We start from the raw sequence: 24,726 nt of genomic DNA, 5'->3' as shown, positions 1-24,726 counted from the left end.
TGCAGTGGTGTAAAGCACGCCGCCACTGGACTCTAGAGCAGTGTAGCGGTGTTCTCTGGAATAACGAATCACGCTTCTCCGTCTGGCAATCCGATGGACGAGTCTGGGTTTGGCGGTTGCCAGAAGAACAGTACTTGTCTAGTAAAGTTTGGTGGAGGGGGGATTATGGTGCGGGGTTGTTTTTCAGGAGTTGGGCTTGGCCCCTTAGTTCCAGTGAAATGAACTCTTAATGCTTTAGCATACCAAGAGATTTTGGACAGTTTCATGCCCCCAACTTTGTGGGAAGAGTTTGGGGATGGCCCCTTCCTGTTCCAACATGACTGTGCACCAGTGCACAAAGCAAGGTCCATAAAGACATGGATGAGCGAGTTTGGTGTAGAAGAACTTGACTGGCCTACGCAGAGTCCTGACCTCAACCCGACAGAACACGTTTGGGATGAATTAGAGCGGGCCTGTGACTGTGAGCCAAGCCTTTTGGTCCAACATCAGTGTCTGACCTCACAAATGCGCTTCTGGAAGAATGGTAAAAAATTCCGATTACCACACTACTAAATCTTGTGGAAAGCCTTCCCAGAAGAGTTGAAGCTGTTATAGCTGCAAAGGGTGGGCCGACATCATATTAAACCCTATGGATTAAGAATGGGACGACACTCAAGTTCATATGCGTGTGAAGGCAGACGAGCGAATACTTTTGGCAATATAGTGTACCTTCAAAGCAACACATGCAAATATAATAGGTGATATTTAAAGGTGCACTAGTCAGTATAAGTGTATCATATGCCAGAGAAATACGCATTTGAAAAACACAAACTGGTTTGGGCTGGTTCCATTACATGATTATAGTCCTCTATGTTTTTTTACTAACCTCTTTATCATCGTAGGATTGGCAGTGGGTCCAGCGCAACCTGGAAAAACACTGGCTGCAAGGTGAAAGTCCACTGGAATTGGGTCGCCAATCAAAGGTAGAAAACACAAGCTGCCACATAATTATACAAGATTCTTCACAAAATATTATTAGACAACTTTGACTTCAACACACTAACAAGAACACAATTTTTAGCCATCTTCATCATTGGTTCGCACTTTTGATCATAAGTTAGCTGTTGTAAAATCCAACTTTATCTACCACTGGCTGGCAGACATCCCAAAAAGGTTTGTTTTATGTTTTGTTAGATAACAACAGGTTCCAAACTCCTTCTTGTTTAATTTTGGCTTTATCATACTACTTATATATACTATAAACAACAGCATGTAATGTGACCAAAGAGGCTTAAACTTTTATAAACAATAATTTGGACGCCCCTGGTCAAATTAGATTTTTTGTTGATGTTTTTTCTCAGTTGAGTGGATATCAACTGATAAGGTTCAATCAGGGCTGTCTGAACTTTTCCATAAGACTGTATGTTAATAATCTTAATTATTCTTGATGTTGATGTACTATTTTGATTTTGTACTATGATTTGATTTGTATGGTGTATGTACGTATTTGTTTTGATTATTTGTCTTATGTAAAGCGTCTTTGAGTATCTTGAAAAGCGCTATATAAATAAAATGTATTATTATTATGTAATATGTGCACACAAGTGTTGTATGTTCTGCGCAGATTAGAAAAAAGGTTAACTTTCTGACAGAAATACCAACACTATGTTTAAAAAGAGGTTCAGTGATTTAATACTAGATTAACCCAAAACACAACAGATACACTAAAGAGTGCAGTTCATGCAAGCAATCTTGAGAAATAAATTGTTATAAAAACATCATTAGTTCAGGCAGAACATATTATGTTTTGGATGTAGTATTACCACTTGGCTTATGATTAGACAGAAAATGTGACCTGGAAGTCTCTGTATTTTAGTAAGCCTTCCGAAACACACAGGAGGAAGTTTGATCACGACTTTATGACATTCATGTGACAAGAAACAGGAAAGCTTAGTTGCAAAACATGCATGGCATTAAAAGCTAAGTCATAACCACACAAACACACACATATCAGATGTTCTCTTGAAGAAACCACACTTTCCTAAATAATGTAATCTTTCTTTTTTACTCAAGATCATTTTACTTAAGTTCTATCATCAATCAATCAAAAACACAACATCCAGGCTATAGACCATGCTAAATTTTATTATATATTATATATTACTCAGTAGAGATTGGTTTGGTTGCTGATTGCTGTAGTTTCATTATGACTTCAGGACCTTGTGACCTGTTGAGGTCTCCTACTGTTGACAAAGACTAAGGTTTTTTTCCATTGCCGTTACTTCCTCTAATATCATGATAAACTGTACAGTGCAACTCACAGGGTGGGCTATTTCATGTTTTTCACGAACACCCAACGATCTTAGCCAACTCTATTAGTCTCTATATCCTCGTCTTCCTCACTGCTACTTGACTCTCCGAAAAGGTGGTCCTGCTGAGCAGTTTTAGCTATTTTGGCGCCCCCCTTTTTGCTCAGGGTCATGCTTATGAGGCTTGCAGTGTCACTAAAACCAAGAAGAAAACTGCAGTTTTCATCATCGACTACAGATAGACACTGAATTTTGGAATCAGGAGTAAAGACGGACAACACTGTCCCAGAGTCCAGATCCCACACGCTCGCCTCACCTGCAGAAAATCAAGAGTTACTCAGTTTGACGTTTTTATTAATGTTGCTTACACACTGTTTATAAGGTTGTGATTAAAACTGCTTTTTGCAATCCTTTTGGTCAGTTGGGAATAATGGAACAACATTTAAAACACACAATTCAAACGTATTTACTTTTTTCATCCTAATTTTTTAAAGTTTAAACACACCTTTACAATTTATGTAAATACCTTTACACTATTTAATGCTTAGGCATCACCCTGATATTAGTGTGACCATGTTCATTGAAGATATTAAGGCACGTACTTAACCCTTATCATTCATTCACTAAAGCAATAAGCCACGAGAGACCGTGCGTTACTGCGATTTTATCAAAGGGAAGGTTGTTTTGAAAAACGTCTTCCCCGTGATATAATCATAGCAGTAACGCATGGTCTCAAATGGCTTATTGCTTTTATAAAACGGCGGTCAACATAAAATATAATAAAATACAACAATGTTCAATTTATAAATGTTTTTATTTACAAAAACACTTACAAAAAGCATTCTAGGCAACATGAGGGCGAACATAACATTCACTTTTTCTTTTCAGTGGCGTATTAATATGGAATGATGTGAGGTGGTCCTAGGTGTGCGTTTATCAGGGATTTTACAATGGCTTCGAACGCGGCTCAGCCAATCAGATTTTAGGACCGGAACTATCCGTTTTATAATGTCTGTTTTACCACTGCTTTATCTTGGTATATGTCATGATGGGTCTGATTTATTTCACGAAAGACAGGAAACACCTCATACAGGTCATCAGTCCATCATAAGGCAAATATACACACATACACTCTCACACACTTACACTTTAGGGCAGTTTAGTAGTTCCAATTGGCCTGACTGCATGTCTTTGGTTTTGTGGGAGAAAATCTGAGCTCCCAGAGGAAACCCACACATACACAAGGAGAACATGCAAACTCCACACAGAAAGGACCCTGGTCACCCAGCCAGGGAATCGATCCCAGGCCCTGTGCCATGTGCTGCCCACATAAACTTCAGGTTAAAAGATAAAAAACTGGTCAAAAGTGTTAAGGGTAGTTTAGTAGTTACTTGTGACTCATGTACACACTATATGGACATAAGTAAGCTGACACCTTATGATGAGCTTGTTCTTGAAAACCAATGTTCCTCAAAACCATAGGCAGTAATATGGAACTTCCCCCACCCCTATCGTGATTGTAACAGCTTCTACTCTTCTGGGAAGCTTTCCCACATTAAAAATTTTTTTTTGTAAACAATTGTGACTGTGCCAGTAAAATGTTTAAACTTTTTCTTTATAAACCACACATTGTGTCCAGAGCACAGTCATGCTTAAACATGAAAGGACACTCCTCAACTTTCCCGCACAGTTCCAAGTCTAGCAGCTGCGCCACCATGTTGCAAACATATATTATTGCTAATTATATATTGTTCAGTTTTGCACATGAGCAAGATACATGTTAAAACATACATAATAAATAATTGTTATCTATAAGAACTATTGCTAAAGAATACATTTCTATATAAATCACAACAAAAGGGCACTTTAACACAGCTTGATTCTTGATTTTACCTGCTAGCAGAATGGCTTTCCCACCTCCATTAATTATGTAAAGCTGACTGGATACGCTCAGCTTTAGGCCTCCATATCCCTGAATGGTTTTGTGCTTTCTTCTGAAGGGTTCCCACACCTTTAATCTTAAAAAAAACCCCACACAAATTAAAGCCTGCAGGTTAAATCTACATTTAAAAATAAAACAGAATCATATACATAAACATAGTGCCTACACAATCCATAAACTAAAGAGCAAAGAGCCTAATGTGCTTTCAAAACAGCTTTGACCTGCCAAGATGTGGACTCCCCAAGACATTTACATTTTTGGCATTTAGCAGACGCCTTTATTCAAAGTGACTTACAGTAGTTTGGCAGTATACAGTCTGAGCAATTGAAGGTTAATGGCCCAACAGCAGCAACCTGGCAGTGGTGGGGCTTGAACCAGTGGCCTTTTGATTACTAGTCCGGTACCTTAACCGCTAGGCTACAACTGCCCAAGACATCTGAGGAAGTTCTGTTGTATCATGCACCAGAACATTACTAGTAGGTTCTTCTACAGTGCTGTGAAAAAGTATTTACGCCTTTCCAAATTCTTCGTCACATTTGTCACAAATTTTCCCCTAATTTTAATCTAAAATAAAGACAACACAAGTGCATAAGGTGCAGACTGTAAATCATCATTTAAAGGTGAATTTAAAAGTCGTAAAAGACTCATTATTGCAAAGGTTTAATTACAACTGTTACTGCTAAGGGCAGTAGTTTTAGATGGCATTTACTTTTTCACTTGGGTAATATAGGTGTTGAATAAATCTTCAGTAAATGAAATGATTACTTAAAAGTTGCATTTTTTGCACTTGTCTTTATCTTGGGAAGAAGTTGGAAAGGGGGTAAATACGAAGTGAATACTCCTACAGTGCTTGCTGGTGCCATGTCTTCCAAAGGTAAATTATGCCTGTCTGCCTATTGTAATCTCAGCAGTGGCCAGAGGTTAGCATTGGCTCTTTGCCTGGCCTGTTACTATTTAGCCCCATACAAAGAAGGGTTCAGTGCACTGTGTTGTGAAACATTCACCTTATCACCAGTATTAAAATGTAAATAAAAATCTGCAATATGACCTAAAACCCTACCTAAAAACCCTCTTCATTTTAACTGCACCTCATGAGCACCCGTGAGCAAGCCTTGCTGTTTGGAGCTTGTCAACTCAGTCATATTTGAGGGATGGTCCTAATGTTTTGGCTGACTGGCATATGTTATTTAAGAGATATTACAACTGATGCTAATGTGATATAACACCACCTGTACATGCTTGGCACTGTGACTTTTCTTAATTACAGATTAAAAATAATAAGTTTAATCAAAGCAGGACAAGCTGCAGCTTTTACATACTTTTTACTCTTCACAATGCCAAAGGCAATTCTGCTGGCATCATCTGTTATAGCAACACAACAAATTCCATGCTCGTTTTTCAGTCTTTTTTGCACCTGAAACATCAAATACATTCTGTATGCAAAAAAAAACAACAACATCGAACACATGCTAAAGAGGTCATGAAACACTAGATAAAGTTAGCATTAGATAAAGATAAATTCACACTTATTATTACAGGTTAAATAGTCAGTAAAACTACATTTTTCGAACAAGTGTAGCACTATCCTGTCCTAGTGTAGCATGTGACCTCAGCATATTGATTGTCTTGAAAGACCTACAGCTTTCCTTAGCTTACCTTAGATAACGTTAATATTAGCTTTCACTAGCTAACTCAGTGGAAAATAAGATATGTCTATTTTTTAGCAATGTCAATAATGTTTGCTTATGTTATTCATAAGATACCTTAAGAACAAAAAATACATTCTGATAAATTATAGTAATCATATTTAGTAATATTACAATGATATGTTTGTATCAACATTGACATTTCCATTATCAAAAAACAAGCAAAATCTTATATACATTTATACTCATTATTTTATGCAAACTCACCCTGCCTTTGTGTATATCCCAGAGAGATAGATAAGGGGATTTCTGAGCCTCACTATAGTTTGAGATGATCAGATGCCTTCCTGAGTGGGTGAGTGCTGCAATGCGGAGTCCCAGAAGTGACAAGCGATCTTCAAGTGTGTGCAAGTGCTTCTGGGAAACTACACTAAAGACATTTAGATGGTGGGCGAAGTAGGAACATACCACCACCTGACGATTAGAATAATGTAAATGAAAATAATCAGTGGAACATTGGAGTTTAGATGTGTGTAATTTGAATGTGCAACAATACCTTTTCATCACCACTGAGGAGGTACTGGTCAATGGAGTTGTACTTCTCTTTCTCTAAATATTGTTGCTCTTCAATCTCCCTCTGAAGCTCACATTCCTGCCTTCTTTTCCTGGCAGTATGGCTCTCTGTACGTATATCCCAAGGCATGACCAATGCTGCAGAACCATATGCACACAAACACCAATTCAGTAAGAGGCTGAAGTCAAACGTTTACATACACTTGTAAAAGACATTTTGTGATGCAATAAAAACAACTAAAAAGTAATTTTTTTTTCTATTTATTTATGCATTTTCTCCCTTTTTCCAGATTTTTAGCATAGCCAATTATAATTTGCCTGCTCCATGCCCCTTCCAACACGTTTTTTGCCCGTGCTTTGGTGGATTCGCTAACCAGGGTCCTTGTACAGCGTTTGAAAACCCCACCCACTTAGTCCAGTCTTTTCCCACACAGCAGACCCGGTCTGCCAATTGTGCCCACTAGATGGCGCCCAGCCAAGTGGTTTCAGAGCCGAAATTCTAACCTGGGTGTTCAGAATCTCAGCGCTGAAATATAAGCAAATTTTGAAGAGGATCCATCAAAGGATTAGTCTTAGCAAGCAAAGACTGGTCATGGCTCATGGCTTTGTGCCAACTTTGTGAGGGAATTGTCAATCAGTTTAAAAAGAGCTTTTAGGTCTTTCACCAACTACCGTACATTACAGTGTGAAAAGATTCCTGCAATCCGGAGAAATCTCAGTCCATGTAGGGCAAGGCAGAAAACCACTGTCATATGTGTGTGGCCCTACAGCTGCATTAAAAACTGTGATAAAAATAGCTGTGATATGCAAAGGAAGCCAAACATGTATACACACATTAACAAAAAAAAAAACCCTGTATAAAAATTAGTTGGAATACTAAGTTTATATAGACATCAAGGGATAAATATGTCACATTTGAACATAATACTACACATTGCTACTGTAGTTCAATGTTGTCTATAGATAACGTCTACTAAAATGTGTTCAGATTTTTGGCCCCCTCTGTATAAATATGAGTTCTTCAAAAAACCGTTGCCACCTTTCACAGTCTACCACTGCATCATGACCTGCAACACTATTATACAAAGAGAAAGCAGTACATTAATTCTATGCAGAAATGCTGGAAGAGTCTCTGGGCCTGAGCTTATCTCAGATGGACAATAAGACAGTGGAAATGTGTGATGTGGTCAAATAAGTCACCATTCCAGTTTGTTTTTGGGTAAATGTTGAATTCACTATGCTATGCTAAGACGGTAACACATTAAAAAATTGTTACGGGGCAATATAAGACCAGTAATGCTGTAAAATATTAACACACAAATAATAAAAAGATCAGCAAAAGGCTGAATTGTTTACAAGTAAAAATAGGCTGAAGTAAAAAACTGCATGAGTAACTTACAGCTGTCAGGAATTATGGTATTTTACTATATACAGTCGATAAATTTAGATCTAGATAAATTAAGATGCAGAACATTTGAAGAAATCGCCATCCATAAATTACAGACAAAAAATATGAAGAAAAAAAAAAAAGAATAAAACCACATATATGAACGTGTGATGTGGTCTGACGAGTCCATCTTTCAAATGTTTTTGGAAATAATGGGCATCGACCTCTGTAGGCCAAAAAGAGAAGAAGACAAGAGGATTAATCAGTACCTGTTTTCACCCCAGTCCACTGAGTCAGACTGACTTCAGCTCTGGAGCTGGACAACAAAGGCTCTCCATGGTTTGTTTTAATACGTCCTTTAATGTAACCTGAGTCCAGATCCCATATTATCAGATGATCACTATAATTAAGCATATAGTAAATCAATCTGATGTAATATACATATTACAGTGAAGTTTCTTTAAAGGCCAAAGAATGAGTAAAAATAACAGTTCTAACCGAGTCTCTGACAGGCCCAGCAGTAGCTCCCCCTTCAGAAGCCGATAGTCCCGTTGAGGGCATGGTACAATGAACAGACCAGACAGCTTTTTAATATAGCTTCTTGTTAGAAGATTGTACACCAACAAGGTCTGCATTAGCCCAGAAAGAACACATTTTGAAAGAATGTAATACCACCCAAACACAGTGTACAGGTTTCATCTGCATAGTATGCTGCCCAACCACATCATAAAAAGGCATTTCATTCTGGTAAACTGGGCAGCTGTACCTGGTAAACTGGTGTGGGAGTATCAGTAAAAGTGGTAGTGCCACGATCCGTTAGTATGTAGAGTCTGAGATCTTGGGCCAAAGCGACATCAGAACTGGTAAATAAACCATGTTCAACCCGTACAGGCTGAGCTCTGGACCTCACTCTCCTTGTGTTCCACACCCGCACTGTACCAGGGTGTATGCTGTGGCACACTACATAGCTAAAAATAATAAAATTCTCATATAAGATAACCTTAATGAGTATAAAAGTGTAACAATCCAGTTTAGTATATGGAATAATTAATGTTATGTTAATGTTATGTTACATAAATAAATTAGTACCTACCTTGGGTATTTGTCCATTGGTATAATTTTCTCAGTGCCATCATTTGGTACCCTGTGGGTGTTGTAAGTAAGAGTCTGATCATTGATTCTAGAAGCCAGATTCCAAAGTCGCAGATACCTTTCTCCCATACAGAACCCCATACAGAACCGTAGATCAGAACATATACCTAAAGATACAAGGCAGTGTCAAAAATATATACAGTATTTTATTTACTGTATTTAGGAAACACTTTTATCCAAAGTGACTTACAGTTGTTACTGAATACAATGCAAGCAGTTGAGTGTTAAGAGCCTTTCTCAGGGGCCCAACAGCAGCAACCTAATAGTGGGGCTTGAACCAGAAACCTTCCGATTACTAGTCTGGTATCTTAAACTCTGAGCAACCACTGTCCTAACAGCTTTTATAAAAACAGTGTGTATTAAGTAGGTGGCAGGCAGGCGTAGTGCTGTCGCCTCATAGCAATAAAGGTCTGGGTTCGATTTCACGGCCTGGGTCCTTTGTGTGGAGTCTGCATGTTCTCCCTGTGTCTGTGTGCTCCCGTTTTTTCCCACAAGTCCAAAGACATGCAGTCAAACCAACTGAAGCTACTAAAAATGACCCTAAGTGTGTGTGTGTGTGTCTGCCCTGTGATGTACTGCCAACCTTTCTGGGGTGTTTTCTGCCTTTTGCCCAATAAATCAGACACATTGCAACCCTGACCAGGATAAAGCAGTGGTAAAACAGACAATGAATGATTAAATATATGTTTGACACCCATGTAAAAACAAATTCATGACTGACCTGCAGTCAGAAGGCCTGGGAATTGTGCCATGTGTTTATGATCTTCTGTCTCCAGATTCCAGGTGACAATCTCTGTGCTGAGACTATAAACCGAGGGGCAAAAGGCCACCACATGGGTACCACCTTTATTAATGGTAATCTGAGAAATGTTGTCCTGACTGCAGCCCAGAATAGAGCGCAGGTACTGGAATGATGCAGTGCTGAAGAGCTCGATATGTATTAGATCACCGTGTCTCTTATAGGGATACCTTAAAGATAAAGAGAATATATTTCATTTTTTTATTATTATAGTGGAGATCATATAAATAACCAAAAGTATGTAGACAGTGTTTCTATTTAATATAATGCCAATGTCAATAATAACCTGTGGGGCACGATCACACTGGCCTTATGCATCAAGCAGCCAGTTAAAAATGGATTAACATAGGCCTACGTCAAGACAATTAGAAAACACTGTTGACGATATCAGAGCAGCATTGCTTCATAGCACCCACAGTCATCAAAGTTCTGTTAGTCACCCACTACTAATAGCAAGGGAATATAATGAATCAAGTCGACAGTTTAATTCAAGTTAAATCATTTAATAGAAAAAAATCTATTGAAAATGTATTCATTCATGGATTGGTGGACGTCAACAGATAAGTTATAAACAAGTTTGCCCAGATGAAAGATCATGCATCTTTTCTTTTTAAGCAATGAATGTCACTGGTAAGTCTGTTTTGCATTATTACACTAGGGGGGCTCAGGGAGACTAGAGGGGGGTCCTGTTGCATTTTATTTAGGGACAGGAACATCAGTAAGCTATTACCATACAGGAGATCTCTTGTGATTTCCTACCAGTCCTATACAGAATGGACACATATTTGATTTGTCCACCTAAAAAGTGCAAAAGTCAGGGAACGGCGACTACAAATGATTCCAATTCAGTTGTTGTTGCGGATCCTGCTGAAACAGACTCAGGTGGGGAAGCTAACGCCACCAGTTTACCCAAAGCAATCCCACTACATCAACCAAAAGAATAATATCATAACCTGTGTCAAGGGGGTCCTGTTTTGTTTAGTTTTTTCAAATGCAAAGGGATGTAGAAGAGATAAAGGTTCAGAACCCCTGCGTTAAGGCATAGAAAGCACTGGGTGCTTGGAAATGTTGCTTTGGGGGTGTTATTACAGCTGCAGGCCACAATGATCATATACTGTTTGAAAACTTTGTCAATATACCAGGTATCATACTGTTTGTGTGAGTTTAAATGTTGTTATTGGTGATGTCAATCATATTATGTCTTCACTTCTGTTGTTTTACGTTAACACTAATAAGGTGCGTTTCTATTTGGATTTAGTGAGCAAGACTTGTGTGTTGTTTCACTGATGAGTAGGATACTACCCATACAGAGTTTATTGTGCCCCACCAGCCTTTCTGTACCAGAAATGCCACTGATTGGTATCTCACTTTAGTAAAACATAGGGGCCCAGCCCAAACCGAGGCTATTTTACTAATTTGCATAAAGACCGATACTTTATTTTAACATCTGTCAAACACTAAATTGTCTACCAATCAACCAAAAGAAGAGTCATAGACCAAACTTTCACTGTGCAGTGTGTTTCAGCTAGTGTTTGACATTGTACTTGGTGATATTTAAGAGGTTTATTACACTAAAGCAGAGTTTACAGTTGCCGGTCCATGCTAGCAGCTCAGAAATTTGATTAACTGACAACTTGAAATGGGGAAGTATGTGTTATCAACTCAACCAAACCAAATTGTACAATAACAATGCCACATGATATCACTAAGTTCTAAAGTGTTAAAGTTCTCTATTACCTGCAGAAGAGCAGATAGTACTGAGAGCTCATTTCCACAGCCTGTATGGAGGCAGCCTGATGCTGTGCTTTTAGTGTCACTAATACAGATCCTGCTCCAGCGCTGAAAACTGCAGCTTCACTTCCACTTCTACAAAAGAGAGAACAGAAAGGGAACACAAAAATAACAATTAAAAAAAGCTAACCCTGACGTTTACTTTGATCACTTTCAACAGACACTTTTACTACTTGCAATTAACGCCACTTAGTGGAAGCACTGGATATACTGGAACAGTTAAAAAGGACAGTTTTTTATTTAATATATTTACATGTTTAACCATTACTTCATCCTGGTCAGGGACGTGGTCCGGTTTCATAAAAGTTCTCATGGTTCTGGTTTCCATAAAATCACTGGGCACAATGCAGTAACATACACAGTAAAGGATGCCAGTCCATCGCAAGGCCTCAGCCACCACCCAGACACCCCAAAACCCACCCCCCAAAAAAACAATTATAACCATTAATGTCTGTATGTTGATGCTCGACCTGCAACACTGGGGTTTTAAACCCTGGATTCTATCTATAGTGGATTAAAGAAAGCCATACAAATGATTTTTATTTATTAGATATTTATATGTTAATGTAATAAACATACACGCAAGCGAACAAGCTTTCAGTTCAACTCTTTGGTTGTGCTGACAAACTTACTAAATTGAGTGGTGGAGCTTGAACCAGCGACCTTCCAATTACCAGTCCAGTAAATTAACCATGATAAACCTAGTGATTAAGATACTGGACTATTGCTGGGTCAAGCCCCACCAATGCCAAGTGAACCTTCAACCGCAATCCTTTGGGGTAAAAGCATCTGTTAAATGCTGTAGATGTAAATAAACAGTGAATTATTACATTTTGATTTAGACATCAGCTTTTAATACTTACCTATATGCAAAAAGAACATGGTCTTTAACAGAGTTTTGAGACACCAGGATGGAGTTGTCTTTGTGAATTGGATCACAACCGGGAGTGATGTTCACACAGTGCACCAGCAAGCACGATGCTGATAAGTCAAACACCTAGCAATAAATAATAAAAATAATATACAAAATAATACAAAATAAACATTGCAGCTGCAGATCCACAGTGATTTATTTAAAACATACTAAATCTGCCTTACTTTGACGGTGTGACTACCATCATAAAAGACGACCAGCAGTCGTCCATCACATGTGGACGTGATGACAGGAACATCCAGTAACTCGTTTTCCGTATAAAGCACCTTTTCAGAATGCACCTCTTGGACCTGAAAGCTGTGACCCCTCCTTAACACTAACACTTCATCATCCAGACAGAGAGAGAGTGTGTCTGCAGAGAAGTCTGAAGATTCCCCTGTCCTGGGTAGGGTTCTGGCAAGGGTTACAGTTTCACCCAACTTCCAGAGGTTAAGCATTCCATCGATAGAACAGGACACTGCATAATGCCGACCAAGAGCCAATGCTTTTACAGGACTCGTATGACCTGGAGTGAAAAAGTGTGGTGTCAGTTCTATCATTCATTTATTCATTGTCTGTTTCACCACTGCTTTGTCTTATTCAGGGTGCAGTGGGTCTAATTCACTGGGCGAAAAGTAGGAAACACCTAAGACAGGTCGCCAGTCCATCACAGGACACACACACACTCATACCTAGGGCAATTTTGTATCTCCTATAGGCCTGACTTGCATGTCTTTGGACTGTTGGGGGAAATCAGAGCATCTGGAGGAAACTCACACAGACACAGGGAGAACATGCAAACTCCTCACAGAAAGAACCCAGACTGCTCCACCTGGGAATCAAACTTAGGATCTTTTTGCAGTGAGGCAACAGTGCTACCCACCAAGCCACACAAGCTGTTTAGGATTTTTTTATGTATTTTATGTAAACTGCTATTATCTTTATTTTTCATTTCATTTTTATGCTATGTTCTGGTCAGGGTTGTGGTGTGTCCGTTTTCAACTGGCCACAACGCAGTAGCACAGACAGGACGGCGATCCAAAGACATAGCCAATCATGTCTGCATGTAGTCACCTGACTCGCTGATAGCACAGCTGAGGATTCAAACCCTTGATCCCAGCATTAGTAGGCTAGTGTAATTTATTGCTTTGCCACCCTAGTGCTCTGTGATCTTTATTTGTCATTTTAACTATAGACTGCCACTCATTACCACTCAAATGTTAAATTGTAGCGATCAACGGTTAAAAAAGAGGGCAGTAATGCCTGTCAGTCTTTACATATTCTTCCATTTGCAGTTAGTAGAACTAATAGTGATTATTTACTTATGACAGTTGTTGAGTCAATGGAACAGTGGTCTCGTCTCTTTGTCAAGGTCAGGAAAAAAAAGCTAAACTGTCACTTAATGCCAGATAAGAATATGTACCACCAAATCAGGTTTGCTCTAAATTACTATTATTATTTGCAGCAGATAGTGTGGGTGCTGCACAACAATACAGCTCCCTGGGACCCCGTTTAAATTTATTCTTCTGACCAATGCCTGTTAAGAATTAAGCATGTTTCTGCAATAAATAATAGTAGTGCCTGGTTTCTGGTTGGAACACGACCCAGGATCAGTTGTGTGGAGTAAGTAAGTATGATTAGAAGTGTTTAAATATACTGAGTCTTTAAAGCAGTAAAATACCTGTAGTTTAAAAAATAAATTAAGTATTTTTTGATGTGAGCTAATATCTACCTGCGAGAAGTGTGTGTGTGAGTCCTCCAGGGGTCAGGAGGCAGCTGTAAGAGGGAACCAGGACTGGCACAGAGGAGAACTGGCACTGTGCCACCAAATCATGCAAATAAGAGAAATGCCGAGGGTCACCTGGAGAAGCACACCAGTATTAAAACCTGTAGGAATCCAGAGAAAGGTGGCAGCAACTTTAAACACGTTTTTAACAGCTACAAAATTCATTTGTAGTAAACTGAAAGAAAACCAAACACCGGGTTAAACCCTAAAACTAAATCTGTCAAATATGTGACAGATTTGCAAATCCTTTCTGACCTGTATTCAATTAAAATAGTACAAAGAAGGCGCCCAGGTTGCGCAGCGGGATATTCCGCTAGCACAAAAGCATCGAGATTCTGGATGCCATCTAGCGGGCATCATTGGCAGTGCATGCAGCAGACGGCGAGAATGCATGGGTGAAAAAGGGTTTAGCTAGGGGCTGCACGCGAAGGAGGCGTGGGCAGCAATGTACCCACCTCGACTGCAAATCAGGGATCCCCCAGCAGCGAAAGACAAATTGACTACACTAAATTGGGAGAAAATGCAGAAATAAAATGTAAAATAAAAAAAAAAGAAAAGTACAAAGAAAGACGTTTAGCATTCCAAGTAAGCATTTGTGTTGCTTTTTTGTATACACAATCTTATACACAATCTTTCTTAATATGATGGCTACAACATGTTACAAAAAGTTGGGACGGGGCAACTTTTTACTTATTTTTAACTGATATGACACACTTCAGTCCTTGGGCTTTATGACGCATCACACATTTTCATAGTGAGACAAGTCTGAACTGCAGGCAGCCCAGTCTAGCACCTGCACTCTCTTATAACAAAGCAACCACATTGTAACACGTGCAGAAAGTGAACAAGCAGGGTAGGCCCCTAAAAACATTGATAAGTCTTTACAGATGTGCAAGTAACCCCCCTGGTCAACTACCATGACAGACATTGGTTTAATTTGGTTTAATTAGGAAACACCATGTTTGTTATTTGTCCACTTTCAATCAGTCCACTCAAGATGAACTCTCATTGTACAGAGAATAGTCTCATTGTACATTTGTAGATGCAGCAACAAACAGTGTATTTCTAATCCATTTTTAGTGTAGATAAAAGTTTAGAAATCTATGCTTTTTTTTTGTTTTTTTCATTTGTATTTCACCAACTGTCTCAACTTTTTAAAAAATGGGGTTTGTATTTCACAATACCTGGAGCCACAGGCTTGTCCTGCGCAACGATGTGAAGCAGACGGCCAAGCAACTGAGATGCCAGTTGGCATGGATCCTTTAGCAGCACCGACTGTGAGAGACTGAGAGCCTGGGCCAACACGGAAACATCTGGCAACTCTCTGTAGCATCAACATTCATACACACACATGATATGTCTTATACCTACGTAAAGTCATTCAGCTACACTTAAAATATCAGCTTTAAAATACACACACATCTTACTTTTCTGGAATTACAGCAGCTTTCAAGTCCTCTTCCACATGGCAGAGAGACAAACCCCAGATTTTATGCAGCAGGAACTCATAGTTAAAAAGACACTGGCTAAGCAGAGGCAAAATCTGGCCTGACTGGATAAGATGATAGGGCTGTCCGTGAAGCCTACGTGAATTAAACACATAACTTGTTCGGCCCTCCTCCCCTCTGGTCCATGCAAGTGGCTGAAAAATGTGACTATCAGATGCATTGTGGCTAAAATAATGTGCAAGATCTGCATGAATAGCCCTCTTTGAGTCTTCGGTTTTTAAATAACGCTCAACAGTGACATGTCTAAATTCTGCGTGCGTCCACTGCAGCACCCACGTCCCGTCACTTTCCACTTCTGTAACATAACATCCAAGATCCTTCCTCAGCCTTGCTAAAATAACATAAGGCACTTTTCTATTTCCTGTTGAGAATGGAACCTGATTGTGAAACTGGGTAAGCTCCTGAGCAACCCTTGTGTCACGTCCTAATAGTTCCAGGAGCTCCTCCTCAGTCACACCAGCTCGAGAGAGTGAGATCAGCGACGCAGTACGGCGCACCAGATTCTCTCCATGCTCACGCTCCAGACGTGCCAGAACAGTCTGAAATAGACTCCTCAAATTACCAGGAGGGGAGAGCTGTTCAGTTGAAGAGAAGGAAGTCCAACATCTGCTCTCATTGTAGGCCATGCTGAGATAGAGAGGAGAAGGGCAGGAGAGACATGAGCGCAGGAGGAGGTTCCGCTGGGCCTCCTGAAGCCGTCGAGAGTCAGACGCGAGCTTGGAGGACAGATAGGCTGCGATCTCCTCATTGCTTAAGGCAGGTAGAGGAAGCACTGAGACATTAGCCTGTTGCTAAGAGATCGAGACAGAAAGACAATGTTTTAGGTCAAAGGGCAAGCAGGAAAGAAAAAAGGCATGTGTAAGTAAATTCCAAGCTACGGAGCCCCTTAGTACGGAGCCCCTTAGGGGTCACTAAGGAAAAAAATATATGTGAAGACGAAATCCGTACCCTCAGTTTAGTAAACCGTACGCACGGATTAGTAAACCGTCCCCTTAGTTTAGTAAACCGTACGCACGGATTAGTAAACCGTACCCTCGGTTTAGTAAACCGTACCCTCAGTTTAGTAAACCGTACGCACGGATTAGTAATCCGTACCCTCAGTTTAGTAAACCGTACGCACGGATTGTCTGCGCTACAAGTTTTACTGTGCGCCCACACCCCGTTTTACGGTAATACAGTTGCGAAGCATTGAAGAGAATAAAGCATCTTTTTACAGCTGGGGTGATGGGATAGCAAACTTATTAAAAAGTCAAATCAAAATCTTATCAAATGCCACCCCACAATCATAAATAACACGAGTACTCATCTTGTGATTTGAGACTATTTTACCTTAGGAATTTAGAATAATAGGATTGCAAACCAACGTAAAGTGAAATGTACAGTATAAATGTCTGAGACTCATAAAGTCAGTAAGTAGAAGTAGAAGTATTCTTTAAGAGTCTGATGGGGTGATTTGATAATAATTTGATTTGCATTTCACTTTACGTTGGTTTGCAATCCTATTATTCTAAATTCCTAGGGTAAAATAGTCTCAAAATCACAAGATGAGTACTAGTGTTATTTATTGATTTATTTATTGTTTATTTTTTGTAATTGATTTGACTTTTTAATAAGTTTGCTATCCCATCACCCCAGATTACTACAGTAAAGATGTATGAAATGTATTCCATTAATAAAAGAGTTAATGCTCTTAAAGAAAAAAGTGGAGTGATTTGATAATAATTTGATTTGCTTATTTTAGACCTTTCAAATTGGTCTGTAACAATTCCACTTGTTTTAATGGAATTTTAAAATTATACATTTGCATAATTTTACCATGTTATGTGCTTTTGTTGCCTATATATATATATATATATAAATATATATATATATATATATATATATATATATATATAGTTGCGAAGCATTGAAGAGGATAAAGCATCTTTTTGCAGCTTAATATACTATATATTAGATATAACAAACACACACACACATATATATATATATATGTGTGTGTGTTTATTATATCTAATATATAGTATATTAAGCTGCAAAAAGATGCTTTATCGTCTTCAATGCTTCGCAACTGTATTACCGTAAAACGGGTTTTAGGCGCACAGTAAAACTTGTAGCGCAGTTAGCGTGACCGCTGACGGACTTTAAACTAAGAGTACAGTTTACAAATCCGTGCGTACGGTTTACTAAACTACGGAGCCCCTTAGGGGTCACTAAGGAAAAAAATATATGTGAAGACGAAATCCGTACCCTCGGTTTAGTAAACCGTACCCTCAGTTTAGTAAACCGTACGCACGGATTAGTAAACCGTACCCTCAGTTTAGTAAACCGTACCCTCAGTTTAGTAAACCGTACGCACGGATTAGTAAACCGTCCCCTTAGTTTAGTAAACCGTACGCACGGATTAGTAAACCGTACCCTCGGTTTAGTAAACCGTACCCTCAGTTTAGTAAACCGTACGCACGGATTAGTAATCCGTACCCTCAGTTTAGTAAACCGTACGCACGGATTGTCTGCGCTACAAGTTTTACTGTGCGCCCACACCCCGTTTTACGGTAATACAGTTGCGAAGCATTGAAGAGAATAAAGCATCTTTTTACAGCTGGGGTGATGGGATAGCAAACTTATTAAAAAGTCAAATCAAAATCTTATCAAATGCCACCCCACAATCATAAATAACACGAGTACTCATCTTGTGATTTGAGACTATTTTACCTTAGGAATTTAGAATAATAGGATTGCAAACCAACGTAAAGTGAAATGTACAGTATAAATGTCTGAGACTCATAAAGTCAGTAAGTAGAAGTAGAAGTATTCTTTAAGAGTCTGATGGGGTGATTTGATAATAATTTGATTTGCATTTCACTTTACGTTGGTTTGCAATCCTATTATTCTAAATTCCTAGGGTAAAATAGTCTCAAAATCACAAGATGAGTACTAGTGTTATTTATTGATTTATTTATTGTTTATTTTTTGTAATTGATTTGACTTTTTAATAAGTTTGCTATCCCATCACCCCAGATTACTACAGTAAAGATGTATGAAATGTATTCCATTAATAAAAGAGTTAATGCTCTTAAAGAAAAAAGTGGAGTGATTTGATAATAATTTGATTTGCTTATTTTAGACCTTTCAAATTGGTCTGTAACAATTCCACTTGTTTTAATGGAATTTTAAAATTATACATTTGCATAATTTTACCATGTTATGTGCTTTTGTTGCCTATATATATATATATATATATATATAAATATATATATATATATATATATATATATATAGTTGCGAAGCATTGAAGAGGATAAAGCATCTTTTTGCAGCTTAATATACTATATATTAGATATAACAAACACACACACACACACACATATATATATATATATATATATATATATATATTTATATATATATGTGTGTGTGTTTATTATATCTAATATATAGTATATTAAGCTGCAAAAAGATGCTTTATCCTCTTCAATGCTTCGCAACTGTATTACCGTAAAACGGGTTTTAGGCGCACAGTAAAACTTGTAGCGCAGTTAGCGTGACCGCTGACGGACTTTAAACTAAGAGTACAGTTTACAAATCCGTGCGTACGGTTTACTAAACTGAGGGTACGGTTTACTAAACTGAGGGTACGGTTTACTAAACTGAGGGTACGGTTTACTAAACCGAGGGTACGGTTTACTAATCCGTGCGTACGGTTTACTAAACTGAGGGTACGGTTTACTAAACCGAGGGTACGGTTTACTAATCCGTGCGTACGGTTTACTAAACCGAGGGTACGGATTTTGTCTTCATATATATTTTTTTCCTTAGTGACCCCTAAGGGGCTCCGTACTAAGGGGCTCCGTACCAAGCTGTATCTAATAAGGAGGATTTGTGGATCGTCAGAACATATTTGGTCAGCATTTGGTAGTATCTATCTATCTATCTATCTATCTATCTATCTATCTATCTATCTATCTATCTATCTATCTATCTATCTATCTATCTATCTATCTATCTATCTATCTATCTATCTATCTATCTATCTAGTTGCTGTAGATAGATTAAGCACCTGAAGTATGTGAGCGGCATTGGAGTGTGTGCTGGCAGACAGGATGGTATAGATGTGTGGAGGTGAAGAAGTGCAGAGCCAGGACAGGTCACCTTCATGCTCCTCACTTAACTCATCCAAACCATCAAGCACTACAGCCAGAGGTCTGTCTTCATTCACTAACATCAACAACGAGTGAAGCTCCCTCGACAGCTGTGCTAAGGACTGTAGATACGATACAATCAAACACACAATTTAAAATGTATTACAGGACTGTATTGTTGTTGATTCATATAAACAGAGTGTCTCATTATTTGTAATTAATGATTAAATCATTTAACAAATAACCTACCTCGGATACGACTAGGTTTTTGCAGTGGATGCCACCTATCTGAGTACAAAGGCTCTGAAGGACAAGACGCACATTTCTGCTGTCTGATGTCAATCCGACAAAACACACCAGCACAGTCACATCTCTAAGATTAAAGAGGTCCAAATGTTAAGTCACAAGGTTAATCATAAAAACATTTCTTGACTGCTTTGTTTTCTTACCCAGATATCCATGTGGGCAAATCCTGTGCCACCTTAGCTAGAAAGGTGCTCTTTCCAGAGCCTGGCTCCCCTAGCAACAGCAAAGCCTTATGTGAGGAGACTGACTTTTCCAAAGCGTCCCTTACTTCCAGTAGAAATTCCTTCCTAAACTCAAAACACTGAGCTCTAAAAGAACAAACCCAAGAAACAACCCAAACATGTCATTTATTGAGGAACACAGTTTCACATCTACAGATCTAAAGAACAACATGCAGGCATGTAGAACCTACAGTGATTTTCCATGTCGACAGTGAAGCTGAACCTCCTCCTGAATTCGAATCTGTGTAGCTTCTTGTCTTTGTATATCAAAAGAGCTTTTAGCTGGTCTTACTTGCATCACCCTGCAAAAATGCACACATATTTGGGATGTTCTCTTTACACTTTGAAAAAAACCTCATATTTTTGCCTGCATACCTGTTGAGGGCTGCAGTGACTATTCTCTGGAAATGAGAGCAGAGACGTTCTGTGTAGAAATGATGTGATCTGTTGTGTTGAGGACTAAAGCCTTTTTTCCCCCAGCTCACGTTTATCTCATAGATGTTAGTGTGTCGCAGCTTTAGAGTGAAAAGAATAAATAACACTGAGTACAATCTTGATAGAAACTACTGAAACAGGTGAGAAGATCAGATGTCTAAATGCTTAGCAGGCGCTAGCAGGGTGTAAACAGACGTGAAGTTTGGAAAGTGGACATAAGTCATGCTACATTGTGCAAGAGATCCATATATGGATAATACAGCAAACACTTTTTTTGTTGCCCATTTCCTTCCCACCTTGCTGTGGATGTTGTGCAAGACGCTCTGCTGTGCTTTATGCAGGTTTTCGTGGATCTCTGCTCTTCCTTGGTGCAGGTCTATGAACTGTGATGCGTATTCATCCTTCATGTTAAATAGCAGGTCAGTAATGGTGCGCTTGTAACAGTGACTGTACTCTTCAACAGGGAGCTTTCCTTCAAGACCCTGCTCTACCTCCCAATCCAATACTGACACACACACACACACACAGACACACACTATTATTATAAAATTATTGGCAAACGATAATGAATAAATGAGTGAATGAATCATTTACATGGAAAACGTACACACCTGTTCTTAGTAGGTGGTTGGTAGCTTTATTTCCGATAGCTTCTGGCCCACTGCGCTGCAATACCACACAAAGATGCAGACATGAGGAATACCATGCTTTCTTTGCTGCTTTTCTTCGCTGGCCATCACGACTTAAGATGTCGGGGTGTTGTGAGCTGATGTTTATAGAAACACCAAAAAATAATTAGAATAAGAAGTATAAGAAATGACCATTATTACTGTAGACATAGATAAATAAGGAACAGTAATGCTAATTGGCTAACTGGCCTTTTTTTGTACCATTTGTCAGAAAACTACAGTTTGTATATAACTGTGTATAAGACGGAATATGCATAAATGTGTGTATTATGTATACGACAGTCTTCCAAACATATTTACTCATGTAGACCTAATCTTGATATAAGTGGTTACTTATTTTCAGATGTCATTAATTGTTGATTCCACTGTGAACAAACACAGCCAACCTGGAGGCCACTAACTGCCAATTTTGTACACACAAGCTTACAGAAGCCTGCCTTCACCCCTAAAGATGTAGCAAATAAAGGGTGACTTGACCCAAAAACTTGAGAAGCCTTGAATTATTAGGACACAACAATATACTATGTCAATAGTTACTTGCGAGAACCTAATTTTGTCAGGAAGGGCTCAGAATCATTAAAGGTAGATTAATGTAGATTAGAGATTGCAAGGTGAAGGGCGGCACAGTGGCTTAGTGGGTAGCACTGTCGCCTCACAGCAAGAAGGTCCTGGGTTCGATTCCCTGGTGGGGCGGTCTGGGTCCTTTCTGTGCGGAGTTTGCATGTTCTCCCCGTGTCCGCGTGGGGGTGGTCCAGTTTCCTCCCACAGTCCAAAAACATGCCACCAGGCTAATTGGAAACACTGAATTGTCTTATGGATACCTAGCCACTAGATGCACAAACCAGTGCATTGTAGTGCCGGTCCCAAGCCCAGATGAATAGGGAGGGTTGTGTCAGGAAGGGCATCCGGAGTAAAAACTGTGCCAAATCCCGCCGGCGACCCCTAATGGGAAGAAGCCGGAAATGCCGACCCCGTAATCGAAAAACGGGACAAAGGCTGAGGAACAAGAAGAGATTGCAAGGTGAACTACAGCATCAAACTGTCGGTTTCTTTGCCACCATAGTAATATAAAAGGTTTGCTTTTAACCTTAACATGTTTTTATTTGTGAGCAGTAAATGTTGTGGTGGAGTTAATTGATTTTGATGCATGTCTACTATGTGACAAGCAGGGAGAACTTAAGAAAGCCAATCTGGCCCTAAATATCAACCTTTAAATACCCCTAAAGTACATAATGAAGAGGTCAAAAAGGTGGCATTCAATTACATGCAGATAATACTATGTTTTTAAAAACCCCATCAGAATATGCACTGAATATGAATGTGGCAGGGAATAGATTGGCTGAGTGCTGGCAGAGGGCAACTATTTTATTATGACTGGTGGACTAAACCTATGTTAAGGACATTTGTAGTCCTTTTAGAACTAAAAAAGGAAAAACTAAGCTTAAAAGATGTTTACTTTCTTTCTACCTGATAGGAAGCAGGCGGTACACTGGTGGAATTGTGTTCTCATCCAGGCGGTACCTTGTCTGCAAGAGAGTCAAATCCCGATCAAAGTCTGCCCAACTTCTTACCAAGTGTGTCTCCTCTACATCAGAAAAGGTGTTATAAAAAATTGAGTTTTTCCTTTTTGAAGCATGTTCCTCCTCCGGTTCCTTAGGATCCAATGTGGAATTGGTGATGCTGAATTGTACAGGAATGTTCTCAATTTCTGACTGTCTCCTGGAGAGTCTATCCCTGTCTCTTACAACAATTCTCAAAATTGCATCAAATTCTGATTGAGAGATGGTAGTTGGTAAGGACTTGATCTCATGCTTTTGTCCTATGAACATCTGTAATAAACAAGAAGTAAGGTAAAAGTAGTGTATCCACAAGTCACTCCAGTAAGGGACCACTAGTGAAAAAGCTGTTTTATGATGTTTTTCAGAACAAATCTCAGAACTCAAACCTCTGCAACAATTACTTCACCAAACCCTATTGTTGGGTAAAATATCAAGGTGTCCGTAAACTTTTTGGTAAACTTCTTCTCTGTTTTCTGTGTTGCAACAGAGGTACTAATTTTAGCAATAGTTAACCACAGCTTCTGTTTAAAAAGGTTTTATTTCCCCTCTTAAACCTAACAACTTTAACACCCCTAACCATTATCTTGGTTCTGGGCTATGCTCATGGGCTATTCTCTTTGTCCTCTACCATTTGACTTTTACTACATTTAGACATAGGCTCACATTCTCACTTACACATCCGCTATATAAACTCCCTCCTTCATATAATAAACTGGAAGCTTACTCTGACTGTCTGTGCATGTGTGAAGAGTTTCCCATGCACTCTCAGGTTTTGCAGGGCTTTTTCTCTCAAACTTAGCAAATGACACTGGAGTAGAAGATCTAAGCTGCGAGATTTCTTTAAGATCTCTTGATGTTCTAACACCCATCAAGCATTTATAGACTGAACTTGAAGACAGTAAAAGTCAAGCATTCACTGACTTTACAAGCTGTTCTTTGTTGTAAAATCAGTTCATGCCAGCTTGAGTGCATGCTGTTGTTACAGCAAAAAGTGGACATGACAATTTTCTAATTTCTAATTCCATTTTTTTTCTTACTTGCCCAATTGGCATTTCCTTTTACCAGTTGTTTTTACTCTATTGCTGCAGACCCCTACCCTGACCCAGGAGGGCTATAGCTAACACATGCCCCTGCAACACGTGTGTAGTGGCCAACCTTCTTTTTACCTGCATGAGGCAGGTTTACGTGAATCATTATCATGTGCAGAGGTCACGCACTGATCTCCATTATTCACCAATTGTAGCAGTAATAAGGAATCCCTTCACCAACAGCAGAGCTGAGAGTCAAACTTGAAAACTTGAGATCTCAGCAGTGGTAGGTAAGCATGTAAGTTCCCAAATTCTATGAAATTTTTAAAATCATTTTTTATTCAAGATTTGTTATTCCCCTCAAATTTTAATACGCTGTAATACCTTTAAGAAACATGCAAATAGAAGCATGTTTACTAGTGGTCTCAGACCTTAGGTCCCCATTGTACGTATATTAGTTGTATACAGGTATAATGTAATAAAAACTTAAAAGTAAGCTAAAGTAAGAAAGATGGGCAGACTTACAAAAAAGTTTGGACCCTCTGTCTCTTGGCACTTTTTAAG

General features: G+C 39.0%; 1 protein-coding gene and 1 long non-coding RNA gene across 2 annotated transcripts; one reads left to right on the top strand and one right to left on the bottom strand.

The window, feature by feature from the left end:
* The first annotated feature begins 881 nt into the window (after positions 1-881).
* LOC134312274 (uncharacterized) lies at positions 882-20,122 on the top strand. The gene is made up of 3 exons (XR_010011526.1): positions 882-962; positions 16,407-16,545; positions 19,821-20,122. It is a non-coding gene; the product is annotated as an uncharacterized LOC134312274 (long non-coding RNA).
* On the bottom strand, positions 2,105-16,296 carry LOC134311211 (uncharacterized). Its single transcript, XM_062992815.1, has 17 exons — positions 16,283-16,296; positions 15,705-15,860; positions 15,462-15,601; positions 14,224-14,352; positions 12,677-13,017; positions 12,442-12,575; positions 11,525-11,653; positions 9,710-9,957; positions 8,930-9,095; positions 8,603-8,804; positions 8,335-8,465; positions 8,106-8,236; positions 6,433-6,587; positions 6,144-6,350; positions 5,550-5,644; positions 4,182-4,306; positions 2,105-2,604 (listed from the first exon to the last, which is right to left on the bottom strand). Exons 1-17 carry the CDS (start codon positions 16,294-16,296, stop codon positions 2,342-2,344), a joined length of 2,766 nt encoding a protein of 921 aa, XP_062848885.1. The 3' UTR covers positions 2,105-2,341.
* Positions 20,123-24,726: the final 4,604 nt, after the last annotated feature.

Source organism: Trichomycterus rosablanca, chromosome 4, assembly GCF_030014385.1.
Source record: "Trichomycterus rosablanca isolate fTriRos1 chromosome 4, fTriRos1.hap1, whole genome shotgun sequence".
Lineage (NCBI taxonomy): Eukaryota > Metazoa > Chordata > Actinopteri > Siluriformes > Trichomycteridae > Trichomycterus > Trichomycterus rosablanca.
The sequence above is the reverse complement of the archived record's forward strand: the minus strand, read 5'-3'. Positions and strand labels throughout refer to the sequence as shown.

What these genes read in the sequence shown, in the direction of transcription:
- LOC134311211 (XM_062992815.1), bottom strand. An exon ending in CTGGGCCTGTCAGAGACTCG is followed by an intron (nt 8,237 to 8,334) that starts GTTAGAACTGTT and finishes GCTTAATTATAG; the next exon opens with TGATCATCTGATAATATGGG. An exon ending in GTGGACTGGGGTGAAAACAG is followed by an intron (nt 6,588 to 8,105) that starts GTACTGATTAAT and finishes ATGGTTCTGCAG; the next exon opens with CATTGGTCATGCCTTGGGAT.